The sequence below is a fragment of the Cricetulus griseus genome, chromosome 7 (assembly GCF_003668045.3).
Source record: "Cricetulus griseus strain 17A/GY chromosome 7, alternate assembly CriGri-PICRH-1.0, whole genome shotgun sequence".
Classification (NCBI taxonomy): domain Eukaryota; kingdom Metazoa; phylum Chordata; class Mammalia; order Rodentia; family Cricetidae; genus Cricetulus; species Cricetulus griseus.
In genome coordinates this window covers 46,235,804-46,254,870 of record NC_048600.1, presented here as the reverse complement: position 1 = coordinate 46,254,870, position 19,067 = coordinate 46,235,804, and the positions used below count along the sequence as shown (strand labels likewise).

At 45.8% G+C, this 19,067-nt stretch overlaps 2 protein-coding genes across 2 annotated transcripts in view; both read left to right on the top strand.

Moving 5' to 3' along the window:
- CUNH5orf47 (chromosome unknown C5orf47 homolog) overlaps positions 1-602 on the top strand; it is a 37,678-nt gene extending 37,076 nt beyond the window's left edge. Inside the window, exon 4 of the mRNA XM_027424816.2 lies at positions 360-602. Coding sequence (XP_027280617.1) covers positions 360-602 — 243 coding nt within the window. The remainder of the gene's footprint in view (positions 1-359) is intronic.
- A 912-nt stretch (positions 603-1,514) lies between these two features.
- Nsg2 (neuronal vesicle trafficking associated 2) overlaps positions 1,515-19,067 on the top strand; it is a 58,056-nt gene continuing 40,503 nt past the window's right edge. The window contains exons 1-2 of the mRNA XM_035448196.1: positions 1,515-1,643; positions 18,426-18,509. Of these exons, the coding sequence (XP_035304087.1) occupies positions 1,515-1,643; positions 18,426-18,509 (213 nt within the window). The remainder of the gene's footprint in view (positions 1,644-18,425; positions 18,510-19,067) is intronic.

Here is a 19,067-nt window from a genome sequence, read left to right as displayed (position 1 = left end):
GTCAGAAACCACGTTTTTTTGCACGTGAGGCTGGAAGCTTGAAAGAGACGAGAAAGGTGTTACTGCATGAGAAATGGGAAAAATTGCCAGTTTCCTTTGTCTTCTAACTCCAAAGCAGGTGTTTTGAACCATTTTGTTTTATAATATTGACTATTGTTAGGGAAGCTTTAGTAAGACATGAGCCCTTCCCCTAAAAAAGAAAAAAATAGTGCCTGCTTTTCCAGTCCCCACCACACACACACAACCAAAGATTGAAGAATCACATTTTACATAATTGTATAATTTTTAAAAGCCAGATTTTTGGTTTTAGGCATAACCAAAATCCCTTCCACTTTTTTGAAACCGTTTGTCCTATGCAGGGGTTGTGGCCATGCATGAGAAACAGCAGGTGGTGCCAGATGACAGGTGGTGTGGGAGCCGTCCCCGGTGGGAGGCGCGAGCAGGCGAGCAGGCTGGCAGCTGCCGAGATCTTCTCTGAGCGCTGGCGCCTCGCTCTCAGAAGCTCCGGATCCAGGCACGCAAGGGCTGCTTTCTCAGCGCCACGAGCTCGGGCTGTGGAGGGAGGACTCCTGTTTGTCCTCCTCCTCTACATATTGGCTTGACTCTGCTCTGACCCCCACCAGTGCTGCACAGTAAGTAGGCATTTGTTTTTGTTGTAACCACTCCCCAGCCTGCTCCCAGCCCTTACCACCCTGTCATCCCCACAACAACCCCGCTCTGTCTAATTATGTCCCACCCGCAGGATTGACAGGAGAAATTCAGTTGTGCTGGGCTTTTGAGGGTGGGGTGAAAGCAATGCTTGACTTCAAAGGGAGCTGGAGAGAAATAAAAGTGATTTGTTTATTTAGTTGGCAATCTTGCAATATGGGGGCTGCTAACTTTCCATGAAAAAAAAAATAGCCCTTGGCTATTGAGGAAATGGAGGTATTTCATGGCTGAATAACGATATCAGGTTCGACACAGTCCCTTTCTGATTTAGAAACCCGGATCTCACGTACAATCTATATATTATGTTTTAAAATGGTACAGTGAGAGATATTGAATGTGTTTAATTGTGTTTTAGAGACGGGGAAGAAAAGGCAAAATAGCAATGTGTGTGGTGAGGTGAAATGTATCCTTCTGCAGGGGACCCACAATAATGGAGTTTCCTTTTGTGCTGAAAACAAGCTTGCCAGTGGGGTTCTAAGGATATGTTACCCATGGTGTCTTGGTATTTTTTAAGCTTCTATTTTTTTTTTAAATGAAGGTCTGGAATTCCCCCCCCCCCTTTTTTTTTTTTACTGCTCCCTAATATGAGGGTTGGTGAACTCGGTGGGCAGTTGGCACACTCTGCTGGTTAATGAAGTTTCCTTGGACAATGGGAATCGTATCAGGAAATCGAGTGGGAGATTGATGGCCAGCACCAGATTGGACGCTGCTGGAAGGGAGCTGTAGTGGACTGTCGTCAGCCCCTCATGTTCCTGCTGTAACCAGAATTCTGCTGCTTGCCTTAGGTCTGGGAAAAAAACAGAAGTATGGTGAAGCTGAACAGCAACCCTGGAGAGAAGGGAGCCAAGCCGCCTTCGGTGGAGGATGGCTTCCAGACTGTTCCTCTCATCACGCCCTTGGAGGTTAATCATTTACAGCTGTCTGCTCCGGAGAAGGTAATAGGTGATCTCCCTTCCCTTGTCCCCCAAGTTACCCCAACCCAAGATCCCAAGCAGCAAAAGATTCACTCCCTCAAGCCCTTTCGTTCTCCCACTCACCAAATAGGCTCCCTTCCTTGGAAAATATTCTATCCAGAGATGAAATATCTCCTGTGTTGTTATTGCAGATTTGTGGTGTTTGTTCATATCTACATACACAGGCAAGCAAATTAATGTGTTCTTGTTAAGACTGCATCATGGCAGGTGAATACACATAAGCCTCTACATGGTGATGAAGAAAAAAAAAAAAAACTTGTCTTAATTTTCTTGAGGTGTTTTGAAAATTGATTGGTAAAGATAGGAAGGCAGGGACTTAGATTCAGTCCCATAGCTCTCAGTTTGCACCTGCTAAGGTCGCCTCTGTCCTACCAGTTGGATGGATGGATAGATAGATAGATAGATAGATAGATAGATAGATAGATAGATAGATCCAAACTTGCAAAAACCCTTCTTCAGATGAACACGGTGCATTGAGGTAAATACTGGACCAGAGCATCACAAAGGGTTGGGAGGGGCTGGGAGTGGGAGGGCAGGATAGATAAGCTGCAGTGCAGAATATCCAAATTAGAGTTTCGAAGGTGAGTAAAGCCTTGCAATGTTGGGGAGGAAAAAGGTATTTAAGGCAATGATGACAGCGAATGTGCAGAGTGTGGGAAGCTCCTGGGGACAGCGTGGCTGCAGGAGGATGTCTGGGGAGACGAGGCCGGGAAGCAGCCGAGGCTGATGGCACATCTCCTGATGGAAGAATGGAGGGGGTGTCATCCCACAGACATCGGTGGGAACGTCTGTGTAAGATCTAACCAAGAGAGTGGAGGCTTTAGAAGGTGAGAGGTTTGCAGGTAAATGATCCTGCCCCCAGGCTGGAGATGGAACAATGGATCGTTCCATCTGTTCGATTTTTTTTCATTGGCATCTCCAGGAGGGCATTGTGTGCGGCTTAACCACTTGGCTCCAACCAATCAATGAAGAAGAACTAAATCGAGATAAAGAGCTGGCTGATTGGCTGGGGCTGAGTCATTTGTTTTGAAAGCGCAGAGGTTTTTGATAGAAGAATGTGTCAGGGTGGGTGGTTGAAATGAAGAGTGGTTGAGCTATCCTGAGAGACTAACAAAGCCTTTTCAAGAGAGCTTTGAACAGGCAGTGGCTGCTAAGGAAGTGTGGAGAGATGGCACTGAGACCTCGCCTCAGGCATATCAGGCACACTCAGCTTTTTACTTCATATAAGAAATACCAGACGATTTAGAAAGTCCTGCTATTGAGGTCACCCCCTGCCCAGAGCAACTCTGTTGGAATCTCTGGGATGAGATCCAGCCATCAACATAAACGCAGTCTCCCCACATGAACCCATGTACAGCCAAAGTTAAGCAACTCTGTTTCAGACCCAGAATACACCTGGGAGTCTGGGATGAGGAACCCAAGCTGGGGTTGATCCAAATGCACGGAAAGACTAGGTGGGAATGTTTGGACCTGAGTCCGAGCACCACTGGAGGCTTTGAAGGGAAAGACACATGTCTTGGGGTTCTGCAAGTCAGCAGCCACATGCAAGTGTCTGAGGGGTGTGAGATGAAAAGGGACAGTGGGGAGTCCACCTCCCCACAACCTCCCACACAGTTTCAGTATGTCCAGAGAATAATGTGCCGTCTCTCCCTTTACTCTCTCTGAGAGTTCTTTTCTCACACTGAGCAACCATCCTGAACATACCAGGAAATGATCCCAAGGCGTGCCGAAAGATGCAGCAAGTCCCTGCAGAGGCACACTGCATACTCCCTCTGGTGCTCCTAACTGACTCTTTCTACCAGGTGGGTGTGAGTTTCCTCTTCTGTGGAGCGAGGAAGCTCCTCCCTCAGGTTATCAGAACAAAATCAGATATGGCCACAGATGCCAAGTGGCACAAAGCCAAGAATAAAAGAAGAATAATTAACATGTTGGAGTGCTTTATAAAATGCCAAGTACTGTCCCAAGCAGACACATGCTCTTGCTCACACAAGTGCTCACACACATGCACACTTGTGGGCACACACACACACAAACACACACACACACACACACACACACACACACACACACACACACACACTTTTACTACAGTCTCTCATCAGTAAATAGAACTTGGTAAGGGAATAGCTATCATGATCCAATTTATAAAGGAACTCAAACATAGACTGGTGATGTAACTTCTCCAAGCAAAGCTGGTGAAGCGTCTGGATGTAGAGCCTGGGCGCTGGTATTCCAGAACCTTCCACTTTAGGAAGAAGGAGTGAACTTGGTCTGAATGCACAGATTTGGTCTCTGTTTCTAACTCAGCCAGGAGCCCACAGTAAGGATCAGCTGTGGCTTAGGCCTGCATCTTCTCTTAGTGGGGAATTGTCTTACTGCACTGATACACTTAGATTTTATTACTGTTTGTTTCAGCGTTACAGGGCAGGAGGTTAGACCTAGTGTTTCATACATGCCAGGCAAGTGTTCTACCATCAAGCTATATCTCCAGTGCAGATTTTATGGTCTTTACAAAAGCAAATGCAATTTTCCCCCTGACAGCAGAACAAATGTGTTAAAGAAGAATTCCAATCCAGAGACCAGTTTCTCTAAATGATAGCTACCATCATGGACTAGAAGAAATGGTTTCAGCTGGGTTCAAATCCTTATTTTTCCTTTTACTGTCATCCTGCTAGCCTAAGAGTCTGAGAACTCCCTTTCCTCCTTCTTTCCTTCCTTCCTTCCTTCCTTCCTTCCTTCCTTCCTTCCTTCCTTCCTTCCTTCCTTCCTGCCTGCCTGCCTGCCTGCCTTTCTTCATTCATTTCTTCCTTTTCCTTGTTTTCATTTTGGTTTTTTTGAGACTCAGTTTCTCTACATAGCCTTGGCTGTCCTGGAACTCACTTTGTAAATTAGGTTGACTTCAAACTCACAGAGATCTGTAGACAAAAGTTTCTGTCCCACCCGGTCCTACAGCCATTCAGTCCCAAATAAATACACAGAGGCTTCTATTAATTCTAAAATGTTTGGCCAATGGCTCAGGCTTCTTATTGGCTAGGTCTCTCTTAATTATTAAACCATTTCTATTAATCTGTGTATCTCCACATGGTCTTGGCTTACTGGTGATGACCCAGTCTCTTGCTTCCTCAGAAGTTACATGGAGTTCCTCTTGAGACTCATTCCCTTTTACTTCCTCTTCCCAGAATTCTTCTGGTCTGGTAGCCCCACCTATACTTCCTGCCTGGCTACATCCTGCCTGTCCATGGGCCAAAACAGCTTTATTCATCAACCAATAAGAGAAACATACATTCACAGCATACAGAAGGACATCCCCCATCATCTCCTCTTTTCTGTCTAAATAAAAATGAAGGTTTCAACTTTAACATAGTAAAACAATATATGTAACAAAAAAAAACTATCAAGCAAGAAGTATAGTTAACAATATTTAATCCACTAACATTTGGCAAAATTTAAAGAAAATATTCTATCATCTATTCTATCTTTGTGAGTCTAAATTTTTATATGTAACTTATCTTTTATCATAACTAAAGAAAATCATAACCATAACTATCTGTCTTCAAAGACCCCAGAAAGATAAAAATATAAACTTTAGAATTGACAGAGACTTCTAGCTACCTGGACAGTCACCCAAAGTTTCTCTGTAATGTTGGGGCATCCATCTTCAGCCCATAGGACATATCCCTCAACACAGCTCTCCAGAGGATCCAGTTCTAGCACATGGTCCTTGGGGAGACACTCAGGATATATCCAAACCTGTCTGAAGGCATACCCTGGGCCACACAGGGCATTCCTGTCTGTTATTTACTTCATCTTCCAGAAGTCCTGTGGGGTAGACTTTAGTGTACACATTTCACCAATGAGGAATCCAAGGTTTAAGTCAGTGAAGTGACATAACTAAATATCACAGACACGGAGTGGAATGCCAGGGTTGATACCCTCCAAAAAATTATCCTTCCCCAAATGCCAACAAAGTACACACAGAAGCCAAGGCTCAGCGGCATATCTAAATATCACAGACAAGGAAAAGATTGCAGGGTTGGAAGCCTAGTGTCCCTGCACCCCAACTTTCTCCTGCAATTTTCAATGCCCTCCAAGATGCTGGCTCTACTCCTCCCTCAACATGTCCTTCTAGCTGTGGACAGTGTTCATCTTCCTAAGCCAAGTTCCAACAGAAGATCCCTTGGAAAACGTCCCTGACCACCATCAAGTTTATCTGTGTTTCTAACAATCATACTAAAAGGTATTCATTCCTCCATCCATTCACCCACCCAGAAAATCCTGTGCTCAAGCAAGTCCACACAGCCATGAAAAGTCAGGGAGCAGTTTGGTGGGAGATGCTAAGAGATAGGGAGACAGGAGATGAGAATGAGGTGAGCATCAGGTAGGCCCCAGAATAAGAAGGGGGTTTAATTCAGAAAGACAATGGGATCTGGAGTCCCATTCTATGAAGTTTATGCTGGAGGCTGTGGACCTCCTACAGACAAAGGACAGAGTTAGACCCATGATGGTCCCTAAGAAATTTTCTCTTCACTTCCACTCATTCTTCTAGGGAACATTGGAAGAGTTGGCCCCAGTAGAGGTGGCCAGGGTCCCTGAAGGAACAGTGAAAGAGAGAAAAAAGAGCAGAAGCAGGAGCCTGGCTAGAAGCCGCAGCTGTGGCCTGAAGCAACAGGGCTACTGGGACTGGCACCGTGGGAATAGTAACTGGGTGGATTCTCACTGAGACCCGGTGCCAAGGTGGCTTGAGGAGAATTTACTCTGGCTCTTTTGCATTTGGCCACTTAGCCTGAGGTCACTGGCTCTGCATGAACAGCTTTAGTCCTGCCACACAGCAGGTAGAAGAAAATTTCTTGATAAGGCTCCCTCTTCTGTGTTTAAATATGACTTTCATTTCTTCACCAGATGTGTGGGGATACAGACTCAAAATAAAGTAGGCAGGTGTCCTCTGGGATATGGGAACAGGCTCCTGATTAGCTAATGTGGTGGTTTAAATGAGAATGGCCCCCATAGACTTATATATTCAATTATTGGCCCCCAGTTGGTGGAACTGTTTGGGAAGAATTAGGAAGCATGGCCTTGTTGGAGGAGGTTTGTCACTAGGGGCCAGGCTTATAAGTTTCAAAAACCCATGCCATTTCCAGTTAGTGTGCTCTCTCTCTCTCTCTCTCTCTCTCTCTCTCTCTCTCTCTCTCTCTCTCTCTCTGCTTCCTGCTTGTGCATGAGGTGTAAGCTCTCAGCTGCTGCTCCAGCACCATGCCTGCTCACCTGCTGCCATGCTCTCCAACATAATAGTCATGGACTCACCCTCTGAAACTCTAAACCCCAATAAACTCTCTCTTCTATAAGTTGCCTCAGTCATGGTGTATCTTCACTAGGACAATTGGGACAGCTAGTTCTCCTCTGGGGCCTTCTCACCTCTAGAAGGTGCCCTGGTAAACTCTGTGAGGTTTCTACCTATGATTCCCACATTGCAAATGCAGGAATGGATTCAGAGAACAGACCTACTGTCTCAGAACTCACCCAAAGAAAACTGCAGCTGAACTCTGCACACAGATATCCCGCAGATGCCAGCAGGTGCATGGCAGGGCCTTAGAAAACAGGCCACAGACAGACGCACCCACCTCAGCAAAGACCCAAGTCAGTCACATGCTTGCTGAGCCAGCTGCTAGGCTCCAGCCATGCTCTTTCCTTTCGGCTAATGGTTCAATCTCCATGAGTCTTGGGGATGGTAGCTCGCATGCATGGAGGAGAGGAATGGAAAGACCCTGAGATCAGTTATTGTTATCTGCCACTCTTTGAAGTTTGTAAAAGAATGAAAATGACAGTAGGACACATGTACTTTATAATCCTAGAGAGTGGGTTCAGATCGTTGCCAAGCTGTTTGCCCGATGTGAGGCTTCATGCAGGTTGTTCAGCTACTCAGGGCTTCATTGTTGTTGGAGCTGTAAGGTGGGCACAATATCCACCTAACAGCTCACTATCGGAGGAAAAAAAAAATGTGAGAAGTATCTAGGAGCCTCTATCGGGCACGACACAGACAGGGCTCATTGACCCAGTTTCTTCCTTAGCCTGGACACTCAGGATCTGTCACCTCATGTGATGTGTTGTGGAGACTGTAAAAGAAAATGGTGAGCTTCAAGGACAAGGGCTGGGAGACATGGGACTCACACAGGCAGACCTGGAAAGACCTGGGGGAGGTGGGCTGTCTGTCCAGAGGCTGTACACCTTGCCCCCAGCCTACCTACCTTCCTTTTCTCCTTGAGAAATGTCAGCCTCTCCCAGGGAACAGCGCCACCCGCCCCTCAGGACAGCCTCCTCAGCCCCCTGCTCTAAAGAGAGGCTCCTCAGAAGCTTCTGAGTCTGCCACGCTGGGTAGTGCCTGCAAAGGGGTAAAAAAAATGTTTGCTTTACTCAGTAAAGAGTCTCTGTAATTTAAAAACAAAGCAACTTTAAACCAAAAAAAAATATATATCAATGATGCTCATGTTAGTAAGTTTTGGAAAAACAATCTTGATACATGCTTCTTTTGGATGCTAAATTAATTTAGCATCCAAAATCAATTTAATTTTTTTCATTCTTACTTTTTAAGTTAGCAGATAGAGTGATGGGCCTCACTGCGAAATTTGCATACATACATGTCTTCATATCTTGCTTTTATTTATTCCCTACTGCCCCCCCAAGCCTGCTCCCTCCTCTGCTAACTCCCTCCCTCCCTCTATAATCTCCTCTTCCGCATTTTTCTTTTGTGCCTATGCATGTTTTGCCTGCATGTATTTCTGTGCTTCTTGGTGTGCCTGGTGCCTTTGGAGAACAGAACAGGGTGTCAGGTCCCCTAGGACTGGAGTTACAAACAGTTGTGAGCCACCATGTAGGTGCTAGGATGTCAAATCCCAGTCCTCTATTTATTTGTTTGTTTGTTTATTTGGTTTTTCAAGACAGAGTTTCTTTATATTTTGTCTTGTTTGGGGTTTTATTTATTTTGTTTGTTTTTTGAGACAGGGTTTCTCTGTGTAGCCTTGGCTGTCCAGGCACTCACACTGTAGACCAGGCTGGCCTCCAAGTCACAGAGATCCACCTGCCTCTGCATCCTGAGTGCTGGGACTAAAGTACCATCTGAATAACCCCAGTGCTCTTAACTGCTGAGCCACCTCTCCAGCACCAACCCCTTCTGCTTTTAGGTCATATATGTTCTCTAGCTTCTACCCATTCCTGTTAGAGTCTTTCTTCCTGCTCTTAACACATTCCTATTGGCTGCAGACTTAGTCTTCCAGTGGGCATATGACATTGTTTATATAATTAAACTGACTATATCACCTGGCTTTTGTGCTTTTTATTGGTAGGAATGTGTCCTATGAGCATATTTTTTTTTTCAGTTTTACAATGCCCTAAAGATACTACCAAAAAAAAAAAAAAATGGGAATGCTTTGGACTATTGAGGGAAAGAGGTTGGTTAAATGAACTCTGATGTAAACTGGGAAACACTGAGCAACTATCATGAGGATGAGGCAGAGACACTAAGGGGGAAAGAGGCGATTGTGGCTTGCTCCATGAGAGCATATTCTAATGTGGCCTCACATATAAAAACAATGTGCATAAATTCCAGTCTCTTTTTTTAATGTTTTATTGGCACTTGAAAATTGTGATTTTTAAATTAGGTGTACGTGTGGGGGTAAGCACACTTGAGTGCCATGCTCTCCAAGGCCAGAAGAAGGCACTGGATCCCTGGAGCGGGAGTTACAGACATCATGAGTCACCGGATGTGGGTGCTGGGGACCAAACTCTGGCCCTCTGCAGGAGGTGCTCTTAAACACTGAGCCGTCTTTCTAGCCCCCAAAATGTGATGTTTTGGCACATGTATACATTATACAACAAAATATACACAATGGGATGCTATTTAGCCACAAGAGATTAAAATCTTTTCATATTTGTTTGTTTTTTGTTTTTCGAGACAGGGGTTCTCTGTGGCTTTGGAGCCTGTCCTGGAACTCACTCTGTCGACCAGGCTGGCCCCAAACTCACAAAGATCTGCCTGCCTCTGCCTCCCGAGTGCTGGGATTAAAGGCGTGTGCCACCAATGCCCGGCAAAATCTTATCATTTTGACAACCTGAATGGTCTTGGAGGACGGTATGTGTGTGCTTTGATTGCTAGATGCTCAAGAAATGAGAGTGGGGTTGATGGGGGGCCATTTGAAGACTTAAGTCTGTGATTTTTCAGTCTTGTAGCTTTTGTTTTAAAAAGTCACTCCCATTTCACCAAAGGTGGAGCATGTGGGAGAGCTAATGTGACATGCTCTCTTCCACTCCCATGAGCCCCTGTAGAGAGTTGCTGAGCTGGGAGCTGAGGCATGGCTTGAGGCAGACTGGCCACACTTGCCTTGTATTTTGTCTCTAAGAAAGCAAAGACCTGGCAAAGAAAAGAGCCCTGGAAAGAGCCCAGACCTGCATGGCAGCTTCATATTAGCCTTCTGTTTTTGATTCATCTTACTGTGTGATGTGAGCCAAATGGCTCCCTTCTCTCAACTCCAATCTCCCAGTGTGAAACTGATGGGGCCCTATAAACTGCCACTAGCTCTCTGGGCACTGGCATTGGGCTTGTGCTCTCCACCCTACCTCAGCTTTCAGGATCACACAGGAAAATCTAATCCAAGGAGAACGTGTGAGGTGAGGAGCAGAGAAGGCAAAGAGGGAAGATCTGAGTGAGGACTCAGCGCCCCCTCCCCAATCTGGTCCTCCTCCTCCAGCATCCATTGCTTTCTACTGGCCTCTTGCAGCAGGTCTGTGGGGCCCTGGCAGCATCCAGTGCCCTCAGGACCAGAATGTGGGAGGTGGCGCCTAACATGATTCATCACTACCTCCTAGCAACTACGTGAGGGTTGTGGTCTCAGTCCTCACCGGGCCCCAATTTCTTCTGTCAAGTGTGGATGCTCATCCACACCAGAGTCCATGTGACTGAAGTTCAGGACCGAAGGCATTTGGAGCAATGCCAAGCATCTAGTGCGACCTCAAAAAGGTGGTGTTGACCTGCAATGGTGGTGCACAATTTTAGTCCCAGCACTCACAAAGCAGAGGGCAGTCAGTTCTCTGTGTGTTTAAGGCCAGCCTAGTCTACAGAGCTAGTTCCAGGACAGCCAGGGCTACAGAGAAACCCCGCCTTGAAAAACAAACAAAACAAGTGCTGATTGACAGAGGAGAGCTTGATGCTGCTGTCTGCTCACTGGCTCAACCAGTTCCCACTCATGGATTTGGACTAACATCACTGAAGCTAAAATTCTGCAACTGGAAAATAGGAAGACTAGCGATTTCTTTAAGGTTAAGGGAGACTCAAGGACTGGAAGAGAAGATGAAAATTAAAGCAGCAGCCAGGCGATGGTGGCAGAAGCCTTTAATCCCAGCATATCTAGCCTGTGTTCATGCCTGAGGGGGAGTGTGGATTAAAAAATGGCAGGTCAAAAGATTATAGATACTAACGAAAAGACAGAGACACAGGATAGAATTGGGAGGGCACTCCAGTGAATACTGAGGGGAAAAAAAAAGCCCTAAGTTTTTTACACACAGTCTTTATATACCCCAATCAAAAGTGGGGGAAAGCAAAGAGACCTCCTTGTCAAGATACAAAGAACAAACAAGCAAAATTACCTCTCAATATACAAAACATCAAGTAACCACATCCTAAACCAAGTACCCTGTTGTCAAGGCAAGATAGACTAACAGCTACACCTTGGTTAAATATCCTGTTGTTAAAGTAAGATACCCAGCCGGGCGTTGGTGGCGCACGCCTTTAATCCCAGCACTCGGGAGGCAGAGGCAGGCGGATCTCTGTGAGTTCGAGACTAGCCTGGTCTACAAGAGCTAGTTCCAGGACAGCCTCCAAAGCCACAGAGAAACCCTGTCTCGAAAAAAAAAAAAAACAAAAACAAAAACAAAAAAAAAAATTGAAGAGAAAATCCATACATGCAAGAAAGACAATAGCAGGGGTTTTTTTTTTCTTTAGTTATTTTATGATTTTGTAAAATGAATCTCCGTTGCTATTAAAAATCAAACAGACAGGTGCAAACTTTTTAATAGATGTATTTCTTGTAGGCCTGCTAAATAGTAAGACACCCATTAGTTACTTCTTAGGCCAAATATCCTGTTGTTTAACCTTGAACAAGCAATAGTGGGTTTGAACTGTCTGACCTTAAGTCAATATGAAGCAGAGCCTTGTCTGTGAGCCCTAACACCAGCAAGGAAGGAAGGAAGGAAGGAAGGAAGGAAGGAAGGAAGGAAGGAAGGAAGGAAGGAAGGAAGGAACCCTCTTCAGCATGAAGAACACCTGATGTGCCCGCAGCAGCCCTGGCCCTGCTGCAGGGATGAGCTGTGACTACAGTGAAGGTCTATTTTTGGCTTATGCAATCCCGGCTCATAAAAACACAATCTCGCTCCTTGTCAGCACTTCTGCGCTTTCATTTATTGTTCCTGCCAATCCTAGGGACTCACCATGTGGGAACCTCTTCATTATTGATAATTTGGGGAAGTAGTATTTTAAAGTTTTATGATGTTCACTTTGAGCCATCTGAACCACTGGCCTTTCCGGTGAAGTGGAAGTGGGGGGATAGAAGCCGGTGGGGGCATCCATTGGAAATGAATAATTCATCCCATTTTCCCAGTGTCAGTTATATTAAATTATATTCCTCACATTAGCAACTTGAAAGGACAATGAGGGACCGGTGTATAAATAAGAGAAAAAAACAAAGTGACTTTGCCCACACCCACAACATTTAAAAACCTGGAGCCTCATTTTTTAAATGTCTATAAACATTTTAATAATAAAAAGACTAGGAAAGTTTTTTTTCATCCCTCCCCACCCCCACCTCTACCCCATTTCTTTTACAAATCAAGTTAAGGCATTCAGGGCTCTGTCTTGTTCTGTTTTAACTGGGGGGGGGCAGTTATTCACAATAATACCTTTCTTTGCAAAGTCTCTCTTTCTCTCCCTCCTTCCATCCCTCCATTCCTCCCCACCCTCCCCCCACCCCCAAAATGGATGGAACTGTTTCTGGTTCCACTCCACTGGAGCAAAGCACCTAGCTTCTTCGTGCTTCTCCTGACAGCAGGCCAAATCCTGTAACTTCGTAGGCGGTGCTTTCTGGTTCTGCCCCGTACTGCATCTTCACCGTGGCTACTGGACTCTCCTCCAGCACTGAGCACCTAGAAGGCTACCTTGTTGTTAACAATTCTTCTTCAGCTCCTTGTGCCCTTAGGGCCATCTCTCTACAGAGCTTTTCAGCCTCTGCCCGCCCCTCCAACTTCATCTCTTGTCACTCCCCTTTTGACCCTGTTCTCTGGCCACTCAAAGATACCAATCTGTGGTTCTGCCAGATGTCAGCCTCCTGGGTATCTTTGTTGGTGTATGCTCCTCCCTCCATCCAAAAAGACCATCTAGGGAGGCAAGAATGAAAGCAAGAATCGTGTCTAGAGCCAAACTGAGAGGTAAGAGGGGCGTAAGAAAGTGTAAGTAGAAAAATGTGTTACTTTGAGGATGTTTTGGACAGATGGCAGCTAGAACAAGTGAACTGATGGAATGGATTTGGAAACAGAAGGGAAGGAGTGGGTCATGAGAGAGTCCTACGTTGATCTGAAATAAACAATGTATTGTCTTGGTTAGAGTTTCCACTGTTGTGATGAAACACCATGACCAAAAGCAACTTGGGCAGGAGAGGGTTTATTGCATCTTATAGCTTATGGTCCATTATCCAGGGAATTTAAGACAGGAACTCAAGATAGGAACTGATGTAGAGGCCATAGAGGAGTGCTGGTTTCTGGCATGTTCTTCATGGCTTGCACAGCCTCTTATAGCACCAGGGCCACATGCTTCAGGGTGGCACCATCCACAGTGAGCTGGACCCTCCCATAACAATCATTAATCAAGAAAATGCCCCCACAGGTGGGAGCATTTTCTCAACTAAGTTCTCTCTTCCCGAATGACTCTACTTGTGTCGAATTGACATAAAACTGTCCAACACCGTATGAATAATGTTATTTTCAAGCCTGATTCTATAGGCATGAAAGCACAGGATAGAGGAAGAAGGTGAGGCAGAGCCCTGCAGCTTGGATGTGGCCATGGTAAATGTGAGTGTGTGGATCTGAGAGGAAGCACCCAATAGGCAAAGTGAGGCTCTGTGAGCTGAGCAGAGGTGTACACTGAGAGTCCCAAGAATGAAAGATGCACTAGCTCAGCGTGATGGTGTGAGGGGGGACACACAGGCCTGGGCATATGCAAGGACTGAGAGTGGCAAATGCTCTGTAAAGTCCCAGTGCCAGCCTAGAATGAGAAGGCAGAATGGAAGGGGAGAGGCTGGAGGCTGAAAGCTGAGGAGGGCCCATCAGAACAGACCAAGGGAGCAGAAGACTTGAGGAGAAGGGAGGGCATGTCCTAGGCCCATGGCACTTTATTCTGCTTCCAAAATAAACCCTCTGGTAGGAAGATATCCTAAGTCAGAAATATATACAACCCATGTATCCTCCTGCATGGCCTAGCTTAGCAGCATGGCGCTCTGTGGTGTTCTCTCTTCATACTCCTGATGTTGGCTAAGGGTCCAGCCAGCCAAAAGATCTAGCCTGGGAAAGACCAAATGCAAACTTCCAGTTCAGTTTCCATTGACTGTGTAAAGCTGATGAATCCCAAGTGGAACCACGGTACGCCAGAGAGCTCAGAATGAGGGCAGCACACTGGCTACTTAGCCGCTCTGGATGGACCTGGGGCTCTAAGGCGCTTTGGAGAACACGTAGCCTTTCTAAAAAGAAAGAAACAGATGAGAAGTGCTCACATACCAGGCAGAGGCACTATCCCTTGACTGGTCCCTGAGGATGAAATAAATTAAAATAAAATATAAAAATTTTTCATTAGAAAAATTTCCCAGGGCACCTGGAGCATTTGTTTCATTAGCATTCAGGGCGGGACAAGATGCAGACAGCAGGGCTCTGGCCCCAACACTGCCCCAGCTCAGCACTCCAAGGGAGATAGGTGCATATTTAAAATAAATATTTCCTGTAGTAGTCAAGTTAATTACATGTTAGGTCCACACTTCCTTGAAGACATCAGTGAAATCCCACAGCGTCTAAAAAGCCTGCTGGGATCTGATTTCTTGTGTTTAACGTGGCACCTGTGGGACTTTCCATGGACTTGTGATGTTGCCCTGCAACGCTCCCATTTTAACAGTCGCAGGGCATCCATCCTCCTGTTGGATGTTTGGCATGTTTCTAGTTTGGGGCCACTGTAAACGAGTCTTCTCTGGAGTCTTCTCTTGATTAGCTTTCACTGGCTCTTATGCTTTTTCAGCTAACTTATGGATTCAGGTGTGCCAAGTTAGTGTTTGATCTTCTCACTGAAGGACTCTTTTGTTTTGTTTTTGTGGGTTTTCTTGGAACACATTTGTATCAGACATAAAACTCAAACATCAGAAAACCCACACACCAAGTTGGACTAAAGCCTGAAAAGGACGTATTTTTCCCTATAACTACAGAGTTCAGCATGGGTCCACCTTTGGACAAGGTGTGATCCAGGGAATAGAGTGTTCTCAGGCCTGTCTCCACTTCCTGGCTGCTTCTTTCTTCGTGTGATGCCCTTGTTCTCCTCCTGGTTGTTCTTGGAGTAGCAGTAATTGCTAACTCAGTGCTGGAGTTTAAGTCCCTACAGCATGACACAAGGGAAAACACCACCTCATGGAAACCAATGGACCTTCTTCCCACAAGGCCATGGTCAGTGCTGCCTCATATCCATGTGACATACTGATGTCAAGATTGTGTTCCCTGGTTGGCTGGATGTAGCTAGAGATCATCATGGTCCTTAAAGGGCAGGGTCCCACCAGGTCACAAATGGCGTAGGGGTGAGTAAGTGAGCTCCTGAAAGGAACCCAAGGAGCTTCTGACTCAGGAAGGAAAGAGACACTAGAGAAGCAACCTCAAAGTGTTCAACATGATGGCCGGGAATGCAGGTCCTTTATCATTTACACCAAGTGACAAGAAGGTTTTAAGCTTTATCAGGGGCTCCGGGAAGGGGGTTTATAAAGCAGAGAGTCAGCAAGAAGGAAGCAAATGCTCCTTCACTCTGGCATCTGAGGGAAAGGAGCTGGTGTCTAGGCTGATAGATAGCCATGGGTGTAGAAGGGATGGGACTAAGCCAAAAGGTGAGGAGTGGGCCCCGGGCATGTGAGAAGGTGATGGTTTCCCGCTGCTGTCTTGAGCCAATGCAAATTTATCACCTGAGAGTTTTGTAAGTCAGTCTGAAGAGAGTCAGGAGGTAGTTGGCCTGCATCCTCGTCCTAGCTTACTTGAGCTGTTGGGTGAATTCCGTTCCTTGTGGTTGCAGGACTGAAGTTCTCCTTTTTTTCATGTTGGTTGTCAGTTCTGGCTTGCCCTCAGGTCCTAGCTGCATGGCCCTGTCACAGCATGTTAGGGTCTCTTGTCAAGGCCAATAGATGATCTTTTCCCCTTCTCCAGAGTTTTATGACAATGTTCAATGATGGGAGGACCTCTGAGAAGAGGTCTGTAAAAAGATCATAAAAATAGAACATCATCGGCACCACACCTACCACCCCACCCCACCCCACCCTGAGCAGAACAGGAAAGCCTGCCTATGAAGTACTGGGCCCAGGCTGCTATAAGGAATAGTGGGAGCTCAGTGCTTTGTAGAGTAGCAACAGTCCCCTGTAGTAGTAACAGGTACTCTGTCTAGCATGAGACTGGGAAAGCGTCAAGGGCTGTGGGGATGACTAGAGGTCTGTAGCTTCAGGTGGTACCTCACAGCTCAGTCAGTTTCTGTGTTGTTCACGGTGCCTTAACACTTGGCAATAATTACAGGTTACTCATCAGGTTTCTTTTTCTCCTACTCAGTCCAGGAAGTGGGGTGGAGGTCCATAAATGCCTTGTAAGGTGGGCAGCACATCGTGGTAAAATACGCTGCCAAAACAGACTTCAGTGAAAGGAGATGTGATGGGCTGAACAAATGCCTTTATTTTTCCTTGTGCAGATCCCCAAATCATATTACAGTTAAGAATATGTTCAAAGGATTAACCAATAGGTTATTAACCAAAACTTGTTTTTATAACCCAGACTATGGGAATGGACTAAACATTTACCAACTGAAGGTCAGCTGCAGATAAACTTTAGAGTTAACTGAACCTTGGTGGGCAGTGTCTTTGTGACCTGACACAAGTTAATAACCTTCTAGCTACAGTTATAAAACATGTATAAAACAAAGCAATTCTTATCTTGTATCATTATTAGAAGGATAAGGTATAGTGAACTGTAGTGTCTCTGTGTAAAATTGAAAAAAAAACCTTTAATTAAAAAAAAAAATCAGCTGTAGAGCCAGTGAGACGGCTCAGCAGGTACAGACACTTGCCACCAAAACCAAAGTTCAGTCCCCAGAACTTCCATGGTGGAGGAGAGCGTGACTCCCGCTGATTGTCCTCTGGCCTCCACACAAATATTACTGCATGCCATGCCCTCTACAAATAAACATAATTTAAAAACTTCAAGTATCAGTTGCAGTGTACCTATAGAGTGAAGCACACAACATCAAAAGAAGACGGCAAAATCTCAAAAAAAAAAAAACAAAAAAAAAGAAGAAGATGGCATATTCAGGGCATGGCAAAGCCATTCCAGACGTGATTCCACAGCACCTGTGGTCACCTGCACTGGGCCTGTCAACAGCCAATCATGGATCAAGGAGGATGTCACCAGAGGTTTACTCCTCCCAGTTGAGCTATTGGTCACTGGTGGATTCTGGGAATAAGACATCATCACTGTCAGTTGTTGGTCAACCCTCCAGAATCCAACGGCAGTTTCAAGTCCATAGCCACTCAAATGGTCCTGCTAAAAAAGCCGGGTGTTGGTGCACATACCTTCAATCCCAACACTCGGGAGGCAGAGGCAGGCAGATCTCTGTGAGTTTGAGACCAGCCTGGTCTACAAGAGCTAGTTCCAGGACAGCCTCCAAAGCCACAGAGAAACCCTGTCTCGAAAAAAACAAAACAAAACAAAAAAATGGTCCTGCTTAAAATAAGTGGGTAACAAAACAAAAAGACATGAATGAGGAAGAGAGCTGCAGGGAAGAGTGCAGCATGACAGGGGTGGGAAGAAGATGCAAAAGGGAGGGAGAAGGACTAGGCAGAATGTGCTACATTCATTTACAGAAATTGTCAAAGAACACATTTAGTCAAGACGGAAAAGAAGGCAAAATGAAAGGTTGAGAGCGTTATTCAGTGGTAGAGCACTTGCTGAGCAGATGTTTGACTCCGAGTTATATCCCTAACACACACACACACACACACACAGAGAGAGAGAGAGAGAGAGAGAGAGAGAGAGAGAGAGAGAGAGAGAGAGACGTTTGTTTACATTGGAAAGTGGAAAACCAGAAAAGAACATTGAATCACCTGGTGATGGTGGCCTATTAACCCCATGATATCCGACTCCCCTTTGTCAAAGCAAGGTATGCATTTCTACGGACAGCAGCACCCATGACGCACACAAACATCTGGAAAGGTGCAGTGAATACCATCACCATGCTTGCTGGGAGAGGTGTAGTGAACACCATCACCATGCTTGCTGGGATGAGGGTCATGGGTGTCATTTGAAGGTTTTCTTGTTGTTTGGAAGGAGGCTCATCATCCCGGGTGTCTGTGAGATGGAGAGCAAGTTCTGGTGGTCAGAGGGAAGGGAGGGAGAAGCACTTGTCTCTGTGCTAACATTGGTCTAACTTTGCAGGTGATCGTGAAGACAAGAACAGAGTACCAGCCGGAACAGAGGAGCAAAGGGAAGTTCCGAGTGCCGAAGATTGCTGAATTTACGGTCAGTTCCTTGGCAGGGTGACAAGAAATGGGGAAAGGTGGCACTTGATGGTGGCACAGGGACATTGTGGAGGAGGAAAGTGGTACAGGCTATTTCAGGAGGGATTCTAGAAGTCACATGGACTTCATCACTGAGGTTCATCCCCAGGACAAGAGTTCATCCCCGGCTCTTCAGTTCTGACAAATTGGATGGCTGATGAAGGCTGTCTAACAGCCTCTCATTTTTTTTTCTTGCCCCCTTCTTCTTGCATTTTCATTACAATCTTCAGGAGATATTACAGGAACTTGTGAAGAAAGGCAAATTCTAGACAGAGGCTTTGGCCACAACACATAGGAAGCAGAGGGAAAAGCAAGCTGACAGATACAAACCAGTGGGTTTCTTTGGGTTGGGGGAGGTGAGGTCACTAGGAGTGGACAGAGCAGTAAAACATGCTGGGAGCAGATGTAAGGAAAAGCTGAGGTTAGTGCCTGGGAACTGACAGGAAGGGGAGGCCAGCATTCAGCAGGAACAAGGTTGCTGGGGACTAAGAGAGCATAGCTTGTGGGAAGGCCCTGAGGC